The sequence below is a fragment of the Lontra canadensis genome, unplaced genomic scaffold (assembly GCF_010015895.1).
Source record: "Lontra canadensis isolate GAN:19392208 unplaced genomic scaffold, GSC_riverotter_1.0 scaffold73, whole genome shotgun sequence".
Lineage (NCBI taxonomy): Eukaryota > Metazoa > Chordata > Mammalia > Carnivora > Mustelidae > Lontra > Lontra canadensis.
Window position 1 is genome coordinate 3,660,879 of NW_022631067.1, and position 16,064 is coordinate 3,676,942.

Consider the following 16,064-nt stretch of genomic DNA (forward strand, 5'->3'; position numbering starts at 1 on the left):
GTCTGTCACACCCCTGGGTTTCTGTTTCTCCGTAAGTAAAATGTAGATCATCATGTGTATCTTCTCTAAGTCATGGAGTTTAAACGAAGATCAGTGGAAATGATGACTGAAACCACAGTGCTATGCGAATCATAGTTCTTTTCATTGTGCAACAAAGGCCATAGAAGAAATCCTTGTGAAGCCACAGACAGTTGGCTTGCTTTTAAGTAAATGCGTGTTGGGCTTGTTTCATAAAATGTGGCCCCTGGAAGGCTTTCCATAACATCGACTCCAGGCCTGCCGGGAGTCTCAGGTTTCACTGAGGTCCAGAAGGACACACTGCAAAACTCACACTCTGCCTCTTATAGATTCCCACAAGGTATTTCTCCTCATCAACGGCCACTTGGCCTACGTGTCCTGGGACTCACCCACCCCAAGCCCTTATCCTTGTGTCCTCAGACGCACTCAGGTCTGCCTCTTTCCAAACTTCTCCTAGTCACATTTTCTCTCCATCCCAGGTGCTATGTGACTCAAAAGCCCTGAAGAGCCAGCCCCACACCAGTCACTCAAAGCTGGTCATCTCTGACACTGGATTTTTCCTATCAGCTGCTTAGAAAATAAGCTTTTCTCTATATGGTCATTTTCAGTTTGAAAGCACCAAACTGGAAGCTTCATTCTCTTGTCTTAGCTTAGAGCTAGAAGTCCTTCATTCGTCAGATAATTAGGCTGACAATTCACAGACACGTGAAGAGCATCTGCCTGCCTTTTTGTCATTTCTTGAGCACTGACATGGTCTCACATCGAGCCAGAGACTGCTGTGTTTCAAAAATACTAAGTCACGGAGCCATCAAGAACCACCTCATGAGACACTGCTGACCATCGTCATCACCCGTGGTACTGCAGCTCGACTCTGACACCGACTACCTGTAGCACAGAGCCTACAAGTTAAGGGCAAGGCTGCCCTCCACTTCAGACACAGTCACAAGTTTGGGAGTCTCATGCTCACCCACACTTCTGACCCACGAGCTACCAGCCCAGGGGCTCCCACAACTCCCTCTGGCTTGATAACACACTAGAACAACTCACAGAGCTCAGGAAGGCACTATACCAGCTTTCTTAGGGAGGGTATGAATTGGGATCATCCATGCACAGAGACCCTCAGGGTCAAGTGTGGGAATCAGGGCACATTGCACACAGAGGTGGCCACCCACCAGGACCCTCCACTGGACTTATGCAGAGTCTTCTGGAGGTTTGGTTCTGTAGATAGGATGGATTTTGTCACCGATCTCAGCCTCCAGTCCTCCTCCCCTCCAGAGGCCAGGCTGGCTCACTGCTCAGTCCTTCCATCCCAGCACTGGGTTTTCTGGCATGATCAGCCCCCTACCCTGAGGCGCCTTGTTAGCCTAAAACCAAGTGCAATACCAGGGATCCTGGACAGCAGAGGCAGACCTATGGGTTGGGAATTCCAAAGACTGAGCTTCTCCCCTCCCAGGAAGCAGTGAGAAAGGCCTGGGAAAATTCTTTACTAGACGGCACCCATAGTCTACACCGGAGGCGACATATGGCAACAACTCTATCGAAGTCACAGAGGCCACCAGTTGGAGCCAGGATCTGAACTGGAATGTGTGGCGTCGGGTCTCCGTCCATAAGGACCACAGTACATGGCCTCACAAGGCACCTCAGGGAGTGAGTGTAGACACTCAGAGCAAGCCAGACAAGGGTGTGAAAAATAACATGGTGGCCACAGGGGAAATAATGGCCCCATGTTGTTCCGTTTGACTTGAGCTTCCGCCTAAAAGCAGATCAGTGCTCGACTGTACTGCAAGGAGCCTTCACGCTTCTCATTTCTGCAGAAGGGAAATGTCTTCCTGATTACAGAGTATCTTCTTAAGTTGTCATATGAAGAAACACTTAGGCTAAACTGACAATATTCCACACCTGAAGCTGACTGAGCATAGCCGGGAAACTCAGATCACCCATTTCCTCTTTCAAGCCAAATTAGAAGTTTTCGAATTGCAAATAAAAATGACCTCCTCACTGAAAAAACAGGGGAGTGGGTATATGTGCGTGACAGGAGTCGAGTTACTCGAGTTCTAAGTCTCGGTGGGGGGGGGATGCAGAACATGGGATAGAACAGAAAGCATTTGTGTTACCCCCGAATCTAAAAATACACTGTACGTCAATTAAATTGGATGTAAATTTAAAAAGTTTTTTAAAAGAAGTCCTTGTGTTGTGTGTATCGATATATCAAAACTGTAAAAAATTATAAGTAACGACAAAAAACATCATATGAATAAAAGATACAGCATAGGGAATATAGCGGGTGTGCTGTAATGGCGTCTGGCGATGCACGGTAGCTGCCCTCATGGCGAGCACGGCAGAGAGTGACATTGTATCCCTGGAACTAATACACCAATGTGCGTCAATGATACTCAAATTAAAAACATTAACAACAACAACAACAAAAGTGAAAGAGGGAGCGTACTTGTGTTGTCCTGCAGGTTCAAGGCAACGAGCCCCATAAACACTGCACCACTGCTGGTGTCTGGTCAGGGGATGGGATCCGTCAGCTCTTGCAGTGAATCACTGAGCACCCACAAGTGTTTGGCCAATGACTCCACCCCACCAGATACGTGGAACTGCTGTGGCTTCCAACTCCAGGACCCATAAAATAGAGTACTCGCAGCAAACGTGACCCACATCAAACTTTTCAGGGGTGACAGACCCTGGGAGAGCATTTCCATGTTCCAACACCACAGGGCACGTGCCACGACAGCTGTCTTGTTAGCGGCGATCACCGCACCCCTGACACTGAGATCTACATCAAGATACGAGAGAGAGTATGGGGAGGAGGCAAGAAGGCAAAAAATCACAGAGCAGGGAATCGCAAGCAAGTATGGCAAGAAGCCTGAAAGCTTTACAGATGGGGAAGACTGTCTCTGGGAGGGCTCTGGAGTTGTTTAACCTGCTCATTTGGAAACATGAACCAAGAAAGTGAGGCAACACATAGACTGCTTAATGATGTTCACTCAATAGAAGATACCTTAGAAACATGGAATATGAAATAGTTCAATAACGCAGGAATTTCCTCCTGATTAAATGTTTAACCAAAGACAGGATGGCTGCTGGTGGTGGAGCATAACAGGAGTCATGCTCTTGTCCTAACTCACTCAAGATTTAGCGCACAAATCCTCATAGGACGATCAACGCAAGTTGATACTGGAAAGGGAATTTGACTTGTATGTTGAGGTACCAGAAACCACTCAACTGTTCCTTAAAATTTTAACAAAATATATCCAAGGAAAATGTAAAAGGAGCAAGTTAACTGTAGAAGGGAAGGGATAGGAAGTTGGATTGAAAAGTGAAAGACCGGCAATGATAATTCAGATGGGGTAATGCAGGTTACGTGCTCAGAAAGAGGGTTGCTGATGAAAGGTGGGAAAAGAGACTTTCTGGAGATAAGCACAGACTGCACCGAGAAGAAGAGAAGGCTAAGTACGTTCTTCCTAATCATACACGTCTCATACCGATGAACATGCACTATTCTTTCTTGGGCAAAGTAATGAGAGGAAACAAACAGCGAGCTTCATGGGAATGCCTGGCCCAGCCTGGAGCAGGGAAACTGGCCAATGAGGCGAGACCCACTTGCTCTTTCCCCTTCTTCCTGGAGTTCTATTTTCTTCCAATTCCTTCAAGCAGAGGAACTTATAAAAAGAGTTGAAGGGCAGGATTTGCATTAAAAAATCCAGGTTATCAAACCATTCAAGAAGGCACTTGGTTTAAAGGAGGGCAACTTGGATTTTCACAGAACAAGAGCATTTGTTTATTCTGACAGACAAAAAGGATTGAAATGTTTTGGGGAAAGTTCAGCAACGCTGAGGTGAGGAGAGTGGCAAAAGACAAAACCCTCCTGAACACCAGGGCTAAACCACGGACTACAACAACAACAACAAAAAATGCTGTTTGTTAAATTACCCGCAAGAGATCTGTGAAAGAAATACACGCATGTTTTATGTTAATCCTGCCAAAGCTCCAATTCATTTCATCTGTGTTCTCTATCGAAAGGACAATGTGTTAGGGGCGCCTGGGTGGCTCAGTCAGTTGAACGTCCAGCTCTTGGTTTCGGCTCAGGTCATGATCTCAGAGTCCTGAGATGGAGCCCCTCCTCAGGCTCCCAGCTCATCGTAGAGTCTCCTTGAGATTCTCTCCTACTCCCTCTCCCTCTCCCTCCTGTTCTGCTCTCTCTCTCTCTCACTCAAATAAATAAATAAATAGATCTTAGAAAAAGAGAACAGTGTGTTAAAAATGTTCTTTTCAACCTGAAATATTTTTTCCTTACGTATTTCCTTCTTTTGTTGAGATAGGATCCCCATAGCACAAAATTCACACTTTTAGAGTGTATAATTCAGTGCTTTTTTTAAAAAGCATATTCACAAATTTGTGTATGCATCACATTTACTTCTAGGACATTGCCATCATCCCCAAAAGAAACCCCCTATCCAGTCAGAGTCATTCCTCATTGCCCCACTCCTGACAACAATTAATACACTTCTGTTTCTGTGGATTTGCCCATTCTGGACACCTCATGCAACGGGGATCACACAACATGTGGCCTTTGGTGTCTGCCTTCACTCACTCAGCATAAAGTTGAGATTCATGTTTGTTGTCGTACGTATCAGTACTGAGGAGATGTTTTAGGCAACCAGAAGTCATTAAGTTTTATACTTTAGAGAGAAAAAAGTGGATATTTGTATTTCCTACTTTAGAAATTTAGCCATTACCATAGGGTCATGGGAAATCTTCCAAATCCGGTGACTTAAAAACGTGGAATACATTTAAAGTATCATCTTTGGTCTCATGGTGACACACTTGATCTATAACTAAAATAATAATGTTTAAAAGAATCAGAGGAGGGGCGCCTGGGTGGCTCAGTGGGTTAAGCCTTTGCCTTTGGCTCAGGTCATAATCGCAGGGTCCTGGGATCGAGCCCCGCATAGGGCTCTCTGCTTAGTGGGAGCCCGTTTCCTACTCTCTCTCTGTCTGCTGCTCTGCCTACTTGTGATCTCTTTCTGTCAATATAAATAAATAAAATCTTTAAAAAAAAAGAATCAGAGGATATTTCAGAAAATGAAGCTAAGCTCATCATTGTCAACAAGTACTTGTTGGTAAAGACAGTAACATTCAGCTTCAATTCAATTATGAACTCTGTCTTCATACTGACTATAAAATGGTTGTCAGGGATGGCAGAGAAATAATCTCCACGAGCAAGGGCTCCGAAGTCGGCACTCTACAGGGAAGGCACTTACAGCTTGCTCGAGAGAGCGGGTAGGTCGTGGAGGATCTCTTCATAGGGCTCCTCGGAGGCCAAGGCAGGAACAGATAAATGCTCTTTTACCCTTTCTTCCCAGGCAACTTCGGCTTTCAACAGCATTTCCTCAATAAACTCAGATGCGGCGATATCTACAAGAAGCAAGAGGAACATCAGGAAAAGTGGGTGCTGAGATCACAGAAAACGGTTCCCTTTCCGTAATTCGCGCACGCTCAAAACATGAAAATTGATCAGAGCAAAACGAAAAACATGAAGAGTTTATGGTAGGAATGAAGCTGCAGTACCACCATTTTAAAAAGTGGTCTTGTTTTATATCGGTGGCATATTTAATTACAAATTAAATATATTTTTGCTGTTATTTAATTCATTTAATTACAAATGAAATGCAAAAGTATAGAAATAATATTCGCCGAGTGATGTGTAAAATGTAAAATCACAGAGAAGCTAAGCTTGAAAGAACGTGATGTCATTTTCATTCTCAGTGCAACTCTCCTTCATCTTGATGAATAACAATCAAAATGATGAAAATGGTTACACATTCCCCAGGACTGGCTTACTGGAAAACTTAGTGTAGGTATTCTTTAAGCATCCGTTTGTAGACGTACCAATAAATAGTTGAATTCTGAAAACTGAGTCTAGACTCTGTGATCTGTTGTTTCAATCTGAAATATAGTTGTACTTCCTTATGTATGACATATCCCATGTCAACAGTGACATCTGAATATACCTGGGCACCAACATAGACGTGCATTACTCAAATTAACACTGACTAACAACTGAAACTGGAAGTCAAAAAATCTTGAAGAAAAATTCACCTTAGTAACAGTTGGGAACTTAATGGACACAACTGCTCCTTTTCAATCCTTGTGACTGAAGTGCATGACCACTTGTGTCTACAGATTTGAGTTATGTGGCTTGATGGGCTGGATGAGTTAATTCAGCCACCACGAGATGTTTATGCCAAGATTTTACCACCATCTGCTCTAGGTTAAATCATATCCAGTAACAAAGAGGAAGTAGCCTGGCTTCCTCATCTTGGGTGATTATGTTTGTCCTACTTAATGACTATACCCCAAACTGCTTTTGTCCCCCAGATAATTTTTTTCTGTATCCACTCCAAATTCAAGAAACACAAAATGGCAAGATTCGAATACAATACTGTGATGATTTTCTTCTGCTTAGTCATAATCTGGGTGTCTACTTCCCTGTTCTCTGTGCTATTATTTTATCTGGTTCATTATTTGTACTGCTGGATTAGATGTTGGTCCCTCCTGCATTTACTCGGAACCCTCGTTGCATTATAGCTCTTTGTCCCTTGTATGTGAAAGAAGTATTTTCCTTCAATCAACAAATGATTGTTGAGAGTCTTCTACCAGCCCATCACTGTGTCTCTCTTGACCAATAAGGCATGGAAAATGGATTACACTGAGGGTAGACTAGGCATGGCCAACACAGGCAACCTGTCTAAGACAGCCATCCTATCCTGAGGTGGCCAGGGCTGAGGTTAGACCAGACATTTAATCACACCCTGGCCTCTAGGACTGTGGGTTGCCTTGGGTGTCCATTTTGGCACATTTAGGCCGACTACACTAGACCTAAAGGGGGAAGTGTGACACACTGGAATCCATGTGGTCAAGGGTCAATCGTATATTCTCTTCTCTGGGAAAGAAGCCCAGGATGTGACTTTGAGGAATGTGACAAATGTTAAATGTGACATGTTTCACCATAAATACATTAAACAAATAAAAAAACCCAGAAATTTCTACTTGCTCTTTTAATATTTATCATGAGACATGCCTTTGTCATTAATACCAAGATTACTGCACTCTCATTAACATCAGCCCACGCCCAAAGTTTGAAACTATCATAGTATCTTAGAGTTTCATTTGTTAAATCTTCAGTTTATTTTAGCAGGTAAGATGAATAAACATTAAACACTATTTAACTTCAAAAAAACAAGAAATGAGCAAATCTCTCACCCTGTCTCAAGCTGGAGGTTTATCATATCATCATACTCCTACAAATATATCCAATGAGAAATCTCAGTCATAAAGTGCTCACTTATTACCTTCAAGATTTTTATAGTAATGTATGACCTGTGCTACACTTTTCTCTGTTACTTAGAATTCTTATTTTTAATAAACAAAAAACTTAAGAATACATTTGTTGTCAAATTGTAAAAGCTAGAAAATGAATGCAGCATCCCTGTTTTTAAATTAGTAGATGAACATTATGAAAGAACAGTGGTAAAAAGAACTCTAGAAATGTTCAAGAGATACTTATCAAAAATGGTAATATTCAATTAAGATTGTGAGAGTTTTAAATTAGCTGGAGGGTGTCAGTCTCAATTCCTTGCATTATACCTGTCTGTGCAGGAAAAAAAAAATTATTTAAAATTACCCTGATGAATAGGTGTGTATTTGAAATGATAAGAAACCAGTTAAATAACAGCAAAAATATATTCAACAGTAATTGCCATTGAAGGAATCACTGTGTGGGAAGTTGAAAGCCCCAGAAGCAAATTGCAGGGACGTACAAGGGTCCCGATGATGGGAACCAGCCCGTAAGGCCCTCTTGCGAAGGAGCTGGGCAAGTTGCTTCGGGAACAGGGCTTGGATGGAGCATGTGCACAGAGCTTCCAGGGGAGGCGGCCTCACTTGGCAGCCATGCTTGGGACGGACGAACAAGTTCTGATAGGACAGGAAGGAGTCAGGAACCGCTCACTGGTCCCAGGACACTCATAACCTACCTGAGGGCTTCTCTTCATTGCAGTTCAGAAGGTTTGGGTTTGCCTGATGCATCAGAAGAAGCTTCACCAGGTTTGTCTGCAACAGTAAAGTTCACTGAAATAAGATTCCTCAGAGAGAGCTACAGAAGCGTGGTCTCTAGGGGGCTTCTTCCAGCCTGCTGGAAGGAGAAGGCATGAACGCATCCCACCCTAAGCGTTTCTCACTCTCTCCACTTCTAGTTTTCCCAGCTCCTTTTTAAAAAAGTGAAAGACATTCAAACCAAAAATTACTTATCAAAGGAGGGATAAATTGCTGGGGATTTAAAAATGCTCACTTAACACCTTCCTGGTTTATTTTAGGGCATCTGGTGGGAGGAATTACACCTTATATGTGTTTTGTTTTAATTGAGTGACTCCTTAACATCTCACTGGTCCTGTCCCATCACTGGAACCCCACAGACAATATGAACTAAAGTCACAGGGGGAGTTAGGAAAACTTAAATCTTGCACTGTAAGAAAAGAAGAAAGCAACCTGATGAGAGGTTAATATATTCTTTCAATCTTATTATAAAATATAAATTCAATGAGTATATATGTGTACATGAGCCCTGAAAGAAAAGTATGAAATGATTTCCGGGGTATCCAACTTTTTTTTTTTTAAGATTTATTTATTTTAGAGAGGGAGAGCATGGAGGGGAAGAGCAGAAGGAAGGGGAGAGACAGAATCCCAAGCAGACTCCCCACTTAATGGCAGAGGCCAACGTGGGCCTCAGTCTCACCACCCTGAGATCATGACCTGAGCAGAAATCAAGAGTCAGACACTCAATCGACTGAGCTACCCAGGCACCCGCAACTTTTTAAAATAAGTCATTCATGGCATCTTTCTGTGTTTCTTCTCAAAATTATCCCTCAGAGTTGGCCACTTTTGGCCACTGTCATGAATTTTGGGCTATCATGATTTCTTTATACATTTCTCCCTTATGTACAGAAGTACCTCCCAAACAACACATCGCTCAGTCTGTGTGTGACACTTAGAGAAGTGAAATCCGCACGTGTATACTCATCGACGCCTTGCTTTCATGACTTAACCCTGCATTCTGAGAGTCATCAAAGGTGATGGACAGAAACAAGATTCATTCATTTTGTCAGCTACAGTATAACTGCACCGTACACATATATCGTAATTTACGTGCCTTCCTCCCTGGATTTTCAAGCCGTTTGCAGTCATTTATTTTTACAAGTAACGTTGCTACAACTGTTCTTATTTATCTTGGTGCACGCGTGCCAAGGTCTCTTCAGGACGCGAGCATGTAGGACTGAAATTGCTGGGATAAAGGTCTGGACACCATCAATGTGGCTTAGATAGCTCTAGCTGTTTTCCAAAGAGCTCAAATGCCCGCCCCATCCCCAACAAGACGTCCTGCTGCTCTGCACGCTACTTAATAACTTTGCTACTATGCATTTGCCTATCGCTAGATTCACATTCTCTCCAACACTTAATATGGTCATTTTTAGGAAATTTAGCTCTCATACCAGGAATGAAGTAATATTTCAGTCTGGTTTAGCTTACTTCTGTGATGACAAATGATACCGAACACCTTTCCACGTGTTGAGTGGCCCTCCTTGGCTTTCTTTGGGAAGCATCTATTCAAGACTTCTTCGCCCATTTATTACTCAAGTGTTTATCTTTGCTTTAGTGACCTGTGTTCTTCATATGTTCTAGATAGGTTTGTCAGATACGTGTATCGCAAATATTTCTTCTCATTCTGTGGCGTCCCCATTCATATTCTTGAAAATGCTTTTTTTAAAAAACAGAAGAATATTTTAACTTTGCTCTGCTTTTGTGAAAGTGTAACATCTGTATTGTTTTCTCAAGTGGTCAACACTCTATTTTCAAAATAACTGTCCACTCAGAGGCCATGACAACATGATACTATATTTTCTCCTAAAGGCTGTATAATTTTAACTTTTATACGTATGGTCCATCTCAAGTGAGTTTTTGCAAATGACAGAGAAAATCTCAAATTTATTTTCGTCCAGGACCATTCATTTTTCTGCACTATTTCTTGAAAATACTTTTTTTCCTCTCACTGAATTGCTTTGGTACCTTTGTTGAAAATTAATGGACAATACATGTCCGTGCCTGTTTCATTGATCTGTCTGTCTATCCTTACTGCACTTCCTGACCACTTTGATTAGTGCAGCTTGGAGCCAGTATTGAAATCTTATAAGTGAAAGACTTAGAGTAAGTCTTGAAAAAAGTCTGTAATTTTCTTATTTTTTAAGATAATTTTGTCTATTTAGGTACTTTGTAGCTCCATATAAATTTTAGAACGAGCTTTTCAATTTCTAAAAGAAAAGGCTTAGGATTTTTATTGGAATTGCTTTAAGTGAATACCATATTAATTTTATATGGCTTTTAAAAATATCACAAATTTAGTGGTTTAAATAAGAAAAATTATCTTACAATTCTGTAGGTCAGCAGTCTGACACAGGTCTCACTGGGTTAAAATTGGGGTGTTAGCAGCACTTTGTTCCCTATGGCTCTCAAGAAAAATCTGTTTCTTGCCTTTTCCTGCTTCTAGAGGCAACTCATGTTCCTTGGCTTGTAGCCCCTTCCCTCAATTTCAAGCCAACAATGTTGCAGGTGTCTGCCCTTTTTTCATAAACACACTCCCTATTCACATGCAATGGCCTTCATTTACATGACCACGGCCGAATTTGGAATAACAACACCCCCCATTTTTGCATAGCCACACCACTCAGGGACCCTGAGCCAGGAATTGTTCTCTGCTTTTAAGGACCCTTGTGATGAGATTGGGCCCATCTGGGTAATCCAGGAAAATCTTCCCATCTCAAAATCCATAACCAATCAAAACTGCAAAGTTCTTTTGTCTTTTCAAGGAACAAACATATTAACAGGCTTTGAGCCTCAAGGTGTGGACATCTCTGGGGGCCTCTTTTCAGCCTTCCACAGAGATCTTAAAAATATTCACTGTCAAAGCACATGATTATGGCTTACTCCTCCATTTTTGGGGGTCTTCTTTAATTCCTCACCACAGTGTTCCATAGTTTTCACTGTAGAAATTTTCTGTTAAAATATTCTGTTAAGTATATTGTTATATATTTTATGTTTTTAATGCTACTGTTAACAACTTGATAAATGCACTTAATGGGTCTAGTCTTTCCATTTTTTGTGGATTCCTTTGGCATTTCATCCTCCTTTCTCCTTTCCCAACTTTGTCCTTTGTTTATATTTCTTGCTTTATTATATTGATAAGAACGAGACTGGCTTTTCCAATCTTGGGTTTTGCTATTGTAACATACACTGTGGCTCTCCCCACACACAGAGCTTCGCATCCAGGCACATGAGACATCTCCCTACCCACCGATGATTGTTCTAGTTGGTATTCTCATTAAAAAATTAATTAGATTTCAAACAGTCTGCTCCTTGTTAGCTTTCCCAAAGCCCATTCAAAAATCGGTGTTTGATTTTGCAGAACATGGATTATATCAGTAACACTTAAATTATATTACAGTGCTTATATATAGAAGTTTGTTTTTATTTCCAAATATAGAGTTTATTAAAGGGAGACATTCTCTTGAAATATGAAAGATAAAATATAGAGAGCAGTTTCCCAGGACATTGAAATAGGTACATGAAAGAGCTTTGTTTTATATTAAAGATGAGAGTGATGTGTTCGCATTTAAACCACATGAAAGGAAAGAAGGAAAAGAAAGATGGACAGGTGGAGGGAGGGAAGGATAAAAGAAGGAAAGGAAGAAGAAAACAAAACAAAACAAAAAAGCCAAAAGTGAGCTAAGATTACCTTTGGCTTTCCCAAATTTGAAAGAACAGTAATAAATCTAAATGCTTTTATATCTCTGCAAAAATGTCAGACACACACCTAACAATTACTTGGCGATTGTAATTGCAATTCAGTGTGTCCAGGCCTCCAAAGAGAAATGTGCCATCTCTCAGAAAACCACTCCTCTCCGCAGCCTCTCCTGGAACCCCAGAAAGCATTTTAGTAACAAAAGCAAAATGTTTCCTCCAGGAAAATCTCTAGCAATAAAAGCAACTCCATTTTATTTCAGGCCCATAAAGAGAGGCATTCATGTGTGGAAGGAGGAAGCCTCTCTCATTTGGGGAATTCCTTTCTTTTTTTAGAGCCAGTTTTCCCCATGTGCTTCTGATCAGAAATCGGGGAGGCCCGTCACAAAACTAAATTAAACAGGCCCGAGCTAATTTCAATTACTCTCCTCTGGAACAGTTGCTTTACCCTCTCAAAAGCCCATTAGGTAAATTGCTTCAATTGTGAATAGGTCGGGTGTGTAACCCAGTAAGAATTCGTCACCACCAGTACAAGACTGCTATACTCACCAAAGGCTCCAGAGGATAAGGTCACTGTGTGTGTGTGTGTGTGTGTGCTGGGGGTGGTGAGCGTGGAAGGGGAGACCCTGCAGGCTGAATGAAAATGCACTTAAGCTGAAATTTAAAACCACACAAGTTTCACTGGACATGGACTTGCTCATTCTTTGGAGAGTTGTCCTTCAGTGCGGATGAATTTAGCAAAATTAATTCCTTGATGGTCATTTAAATGGCCCCGTTAAAGAGTTGAACCATGATAATGAGCATCTGGACGAAGCTGGTTTCTAGCTCAGACACTAGAAGAGACTGTTCCCTTCATCTAGTAACAAGAAACTGAAGCGTTAAAGGTCCCAGAACTCCCAATGTGTGCTTCCTGCCCCTGAAGGATTTCAGATGTAAAATACAAAACCACCTAATAAATTACTATTATCCCTATTTGTGGCCCAACTGTGATTGCACATTAGACCCAAGAGTTCTGCCTCCATTTCTGAGAACACAGGCTCTCCAATCCCGCCAGTACCTGCCGGTCCTTCCAGAGCCTGTCCCTCCCCTCGCCCAGGTGGCAGCCTCCTCCTCCTGCATCCCCTCCTTGTCAGCCTCCTTGATGACTTCTCACGCTACCCAGCAGGTGTTGCCTGTGCTGCTCACCCTTGGCTGGAGTCCCTCGGCCCACATGCCTTTTTTCTGGGGCGCCAGGGACAGACCTGTGCACCTGGGGACCATCCCTCCCACTGGGCAGCCTGCACCTGTGAGCTTGTGGGCTCACAGCCCACTGCACAGGAGCAGCCTCAGTCGGCTGGACCAACGGGCACCTGCAGCTCTAGGGCAGACACAGGCTCCCTTGTTCGAGAACAGAACTATGGGTCCTGGGTGGGACCCCACGCTGATAAGAAAGGGCATTGTCCGCACACTGGGTCCTTACAGACCAGAGGGCAGTGCAGGCAAATGAAGGCAGGTGCAGCCGACGGTGATAAGTGTACGAACACACGGGGACCACACCGGATGCACGGGGGAGCATCCTCCCTGGAATTTGAGCAACTGGGAGAGGGGCCACTTAAGTGGCATCTCCGTGTGGTCCTCCACGTTAAGACTGAACCACTGAACAATTTCAGGAAGAGCAAAGAACACAATAGGAGGCACATGGTGGCATCGTCCAGAAAATGGAAGTGGTTGAGTTCAGCTACAGGTGCCAGTCTGATGGGGGAGGCCGGGGAAGGCAGCTGGAGAAGGAAGCAGAAGCCCCGCCACAGGGCGCTGGCACACTGTGTCACAGAGTGCATGTTTCCTGTCCCAGCAGTGCAAAGGATGTTGTGTGGAGACACTGTGATGACACCTGGGATGACAAAGCTTAGGTGTGCAGGAGTGGGGACAGGGCTGGCAGGTGGGTGGCTCCCCAGGGAGGGAGGCTGCTGGACCGGATAGGGCCATGGTTTCATCTCACAGAGCCCCAGGCAATTTCTATGTGGAAGCTTGTAGACTCGGGGGGTTGTTGCGTGCTGGAAGATGGGGGAGAGCTAGGAGGAAGGGTGATGCCCAGTGCTGTGGTGAGTAAATGACACATGGAAAGGGCAGCACCCTGGGGTGCTGGGAAATGAGCTGACCATTCCCTTTGTCCATGAGAGCAGCTGGAGGGCAGGTGGATAGAGATCACCCACCTGGCAGTGGTCCTCAGGGGTCTGCAACTTGAGAGGGAAACAAGAGGCAGCTTTGGGGAGCCATGAGCATGGAGGGGACTGGAGGGTGCAGGGTGGGGATTCCCTAAGACGAGTAAACACTGAGAAAAGAGGGAACCCTCCAGAGTGCTGAGCCCGTCAACAGCGTGTGCTCAGAGGGATGGCTGGAAAACCAGAGAGTGTCTTCATGTTCTCCCAAAGAGAAGAAGAAAAGGAAAAAAAAAAAAAAAAGAACAAACAAAACCCCTTAAGATTTCTCAATTCTTATGAACTTGGGCAAAAATGTTTTTGAGAATGAATGCAAATGACTCCTTTGAACATCAAGATATGCAGGCTGTGTGACAGAAAATGCTTTTGAAGGGGACGGTGTTTAGGCTTTGGCATCTGTAGTTACTTTGCTATCTTCTGTTGTAGCGTGACCAATCCTATCAGAAACGCTAAAAATATGTAGAAGGCTAGAATCAAATTTTATGTACGACTCATGAAAGTACTATGAGACCAAAAGACATCAGTCACATAAATTATTCAGTCCCCAGTTTTACACAAGAACAAGCATCTCCTTTTCCTCGCTGGAAAGTTAACATATTTATAAAGGGGAATGTTAAAATATATATGCCATCCCAGTATAAGCGTCAATAAGGAAAACCGCTAAAAATTATGAACTACCTTCCCCGTATAGGTATTTGTATTTGGAAGATATTTATAAGAAAGTGAAATTGCTATGAATGTCTCCAAAAATGCCATTAGTCTTTTACAATGTTAGCATTTCTAAAACTTTTTTTCTAAACTGAGATATACTTATTTACAGGAAATTTCTTCAGAGAGTTATAAATCTCCCATGCATATAACTTGAAATTCAGATAAAAGCTATTTCTAAATTATTTCCAAAATGAATACTAAATAGCATTTTTACAGGTGAATAATTTTTAAATATGATTCTATATATCATATGGTATTTTCCTGACAAAATAGAGATATAATTTATTCAAAATCTATTAATATAAATCTGTTAGTTGTCTTCTTAGTCTGAATTGAAGAACCATAGTTTGGTTTTGGTGTCATATAGTCCACCAGAAAAGCCCCCTTCTGCTTCTGTATGTTAGTGCTTTGCTTCGGTTAATGGATCTGCCCCCTCAGTCCCTTTGGTTACCCTGCGGGGCACCGAGCACAGAGGGCAAGAGGGCAAGCAAAGTGTCCTCGTGGCTGGGAGCTTACATTCTAGTAACCCTGCTGAACAGAGTTGATGGAGCAGAATGGAGAAGACACACGAGATCTTCATCTCTCCTTGGTACATAAATGTATAAGGAATTAGAAAATACTGAGCTGATGGCTAGTCATTTTTGAAAGAAGCAGAGGATAAAGTGACATTGGTTTTTAAAGCTGCCTCATTTGAACATTATACATGGCCATTGCCGGAAACCCTGCATCGAATATCGTCTGTACAAATCTCACAACTGGATCAATGACCAGGACACACACCAAGTGGTGCTCAGCACGTGTCTCCCACATTTGCCATCATCACTCCCCAGAACCCCCGAGCTATGTAAAAATCCCCCTTTTAACAGAGGTGGACGGTTCACATTGATAGAAGACCCTGAGCCAGACTCCCCGGAAGGAGGATTAGGGAGGTTTGTTGGGTCCGCTCAGCCCCTGTTCAGAGCTTGTGAGCAGGTGTGTTCCTCAGAACAAACCCAGCAAAATATGGGTCAGGAAGAATCGGTCACATAGAGACACGTTCGATATGCAGAATCAAAGATCCCAGTAGACGTGTTACAAGAAAGTCATATAAAAGCACCTTTGTTTCTCTTCCGCCACAGATGGGTTTCATGTGAAAATAATCATAAATTAACTTCCTTTCATTCCTCTTTATTAAGCTTCAGGAGGCTTTCAGAAGTCAGTAATTCTTTTGAAACAGAGCAGTTGTTTTAAAACATTCCAACCTAGACTGGTTCTTTCCTATCTTCCCTGCTAATTACAATAAAC

General features: G+C 42.7%; 1 protein-coding gene across 1 annotated transcript in view; it reads right to left on the bottom strand.

The window, feature by feature from the left end:
* The window catches only part of MYO16 (myosin XVI), a 587,020-nt gene that overhangs the window by 312,877 nt on the left and 258,079 nt on the right, over positions 1-16,064 (bottom strand). Inside the window, exons 8-9 of the mRNA XM_032881053.1 lie at positions 8,058-8,133; positions 5,286-5,439 (exon numbers count right to left, since the gene is read on the bottom strand). Of these exons, the coding sequence (XP_032736944.1) occupies positions 5,286-5,439; positions 8,058-8,133 (230 nt within the window). The remainder of the gene's footprint in view (positions 1-5,285; positions 5,440-8,057; positions 8,134-16,064) is intronic.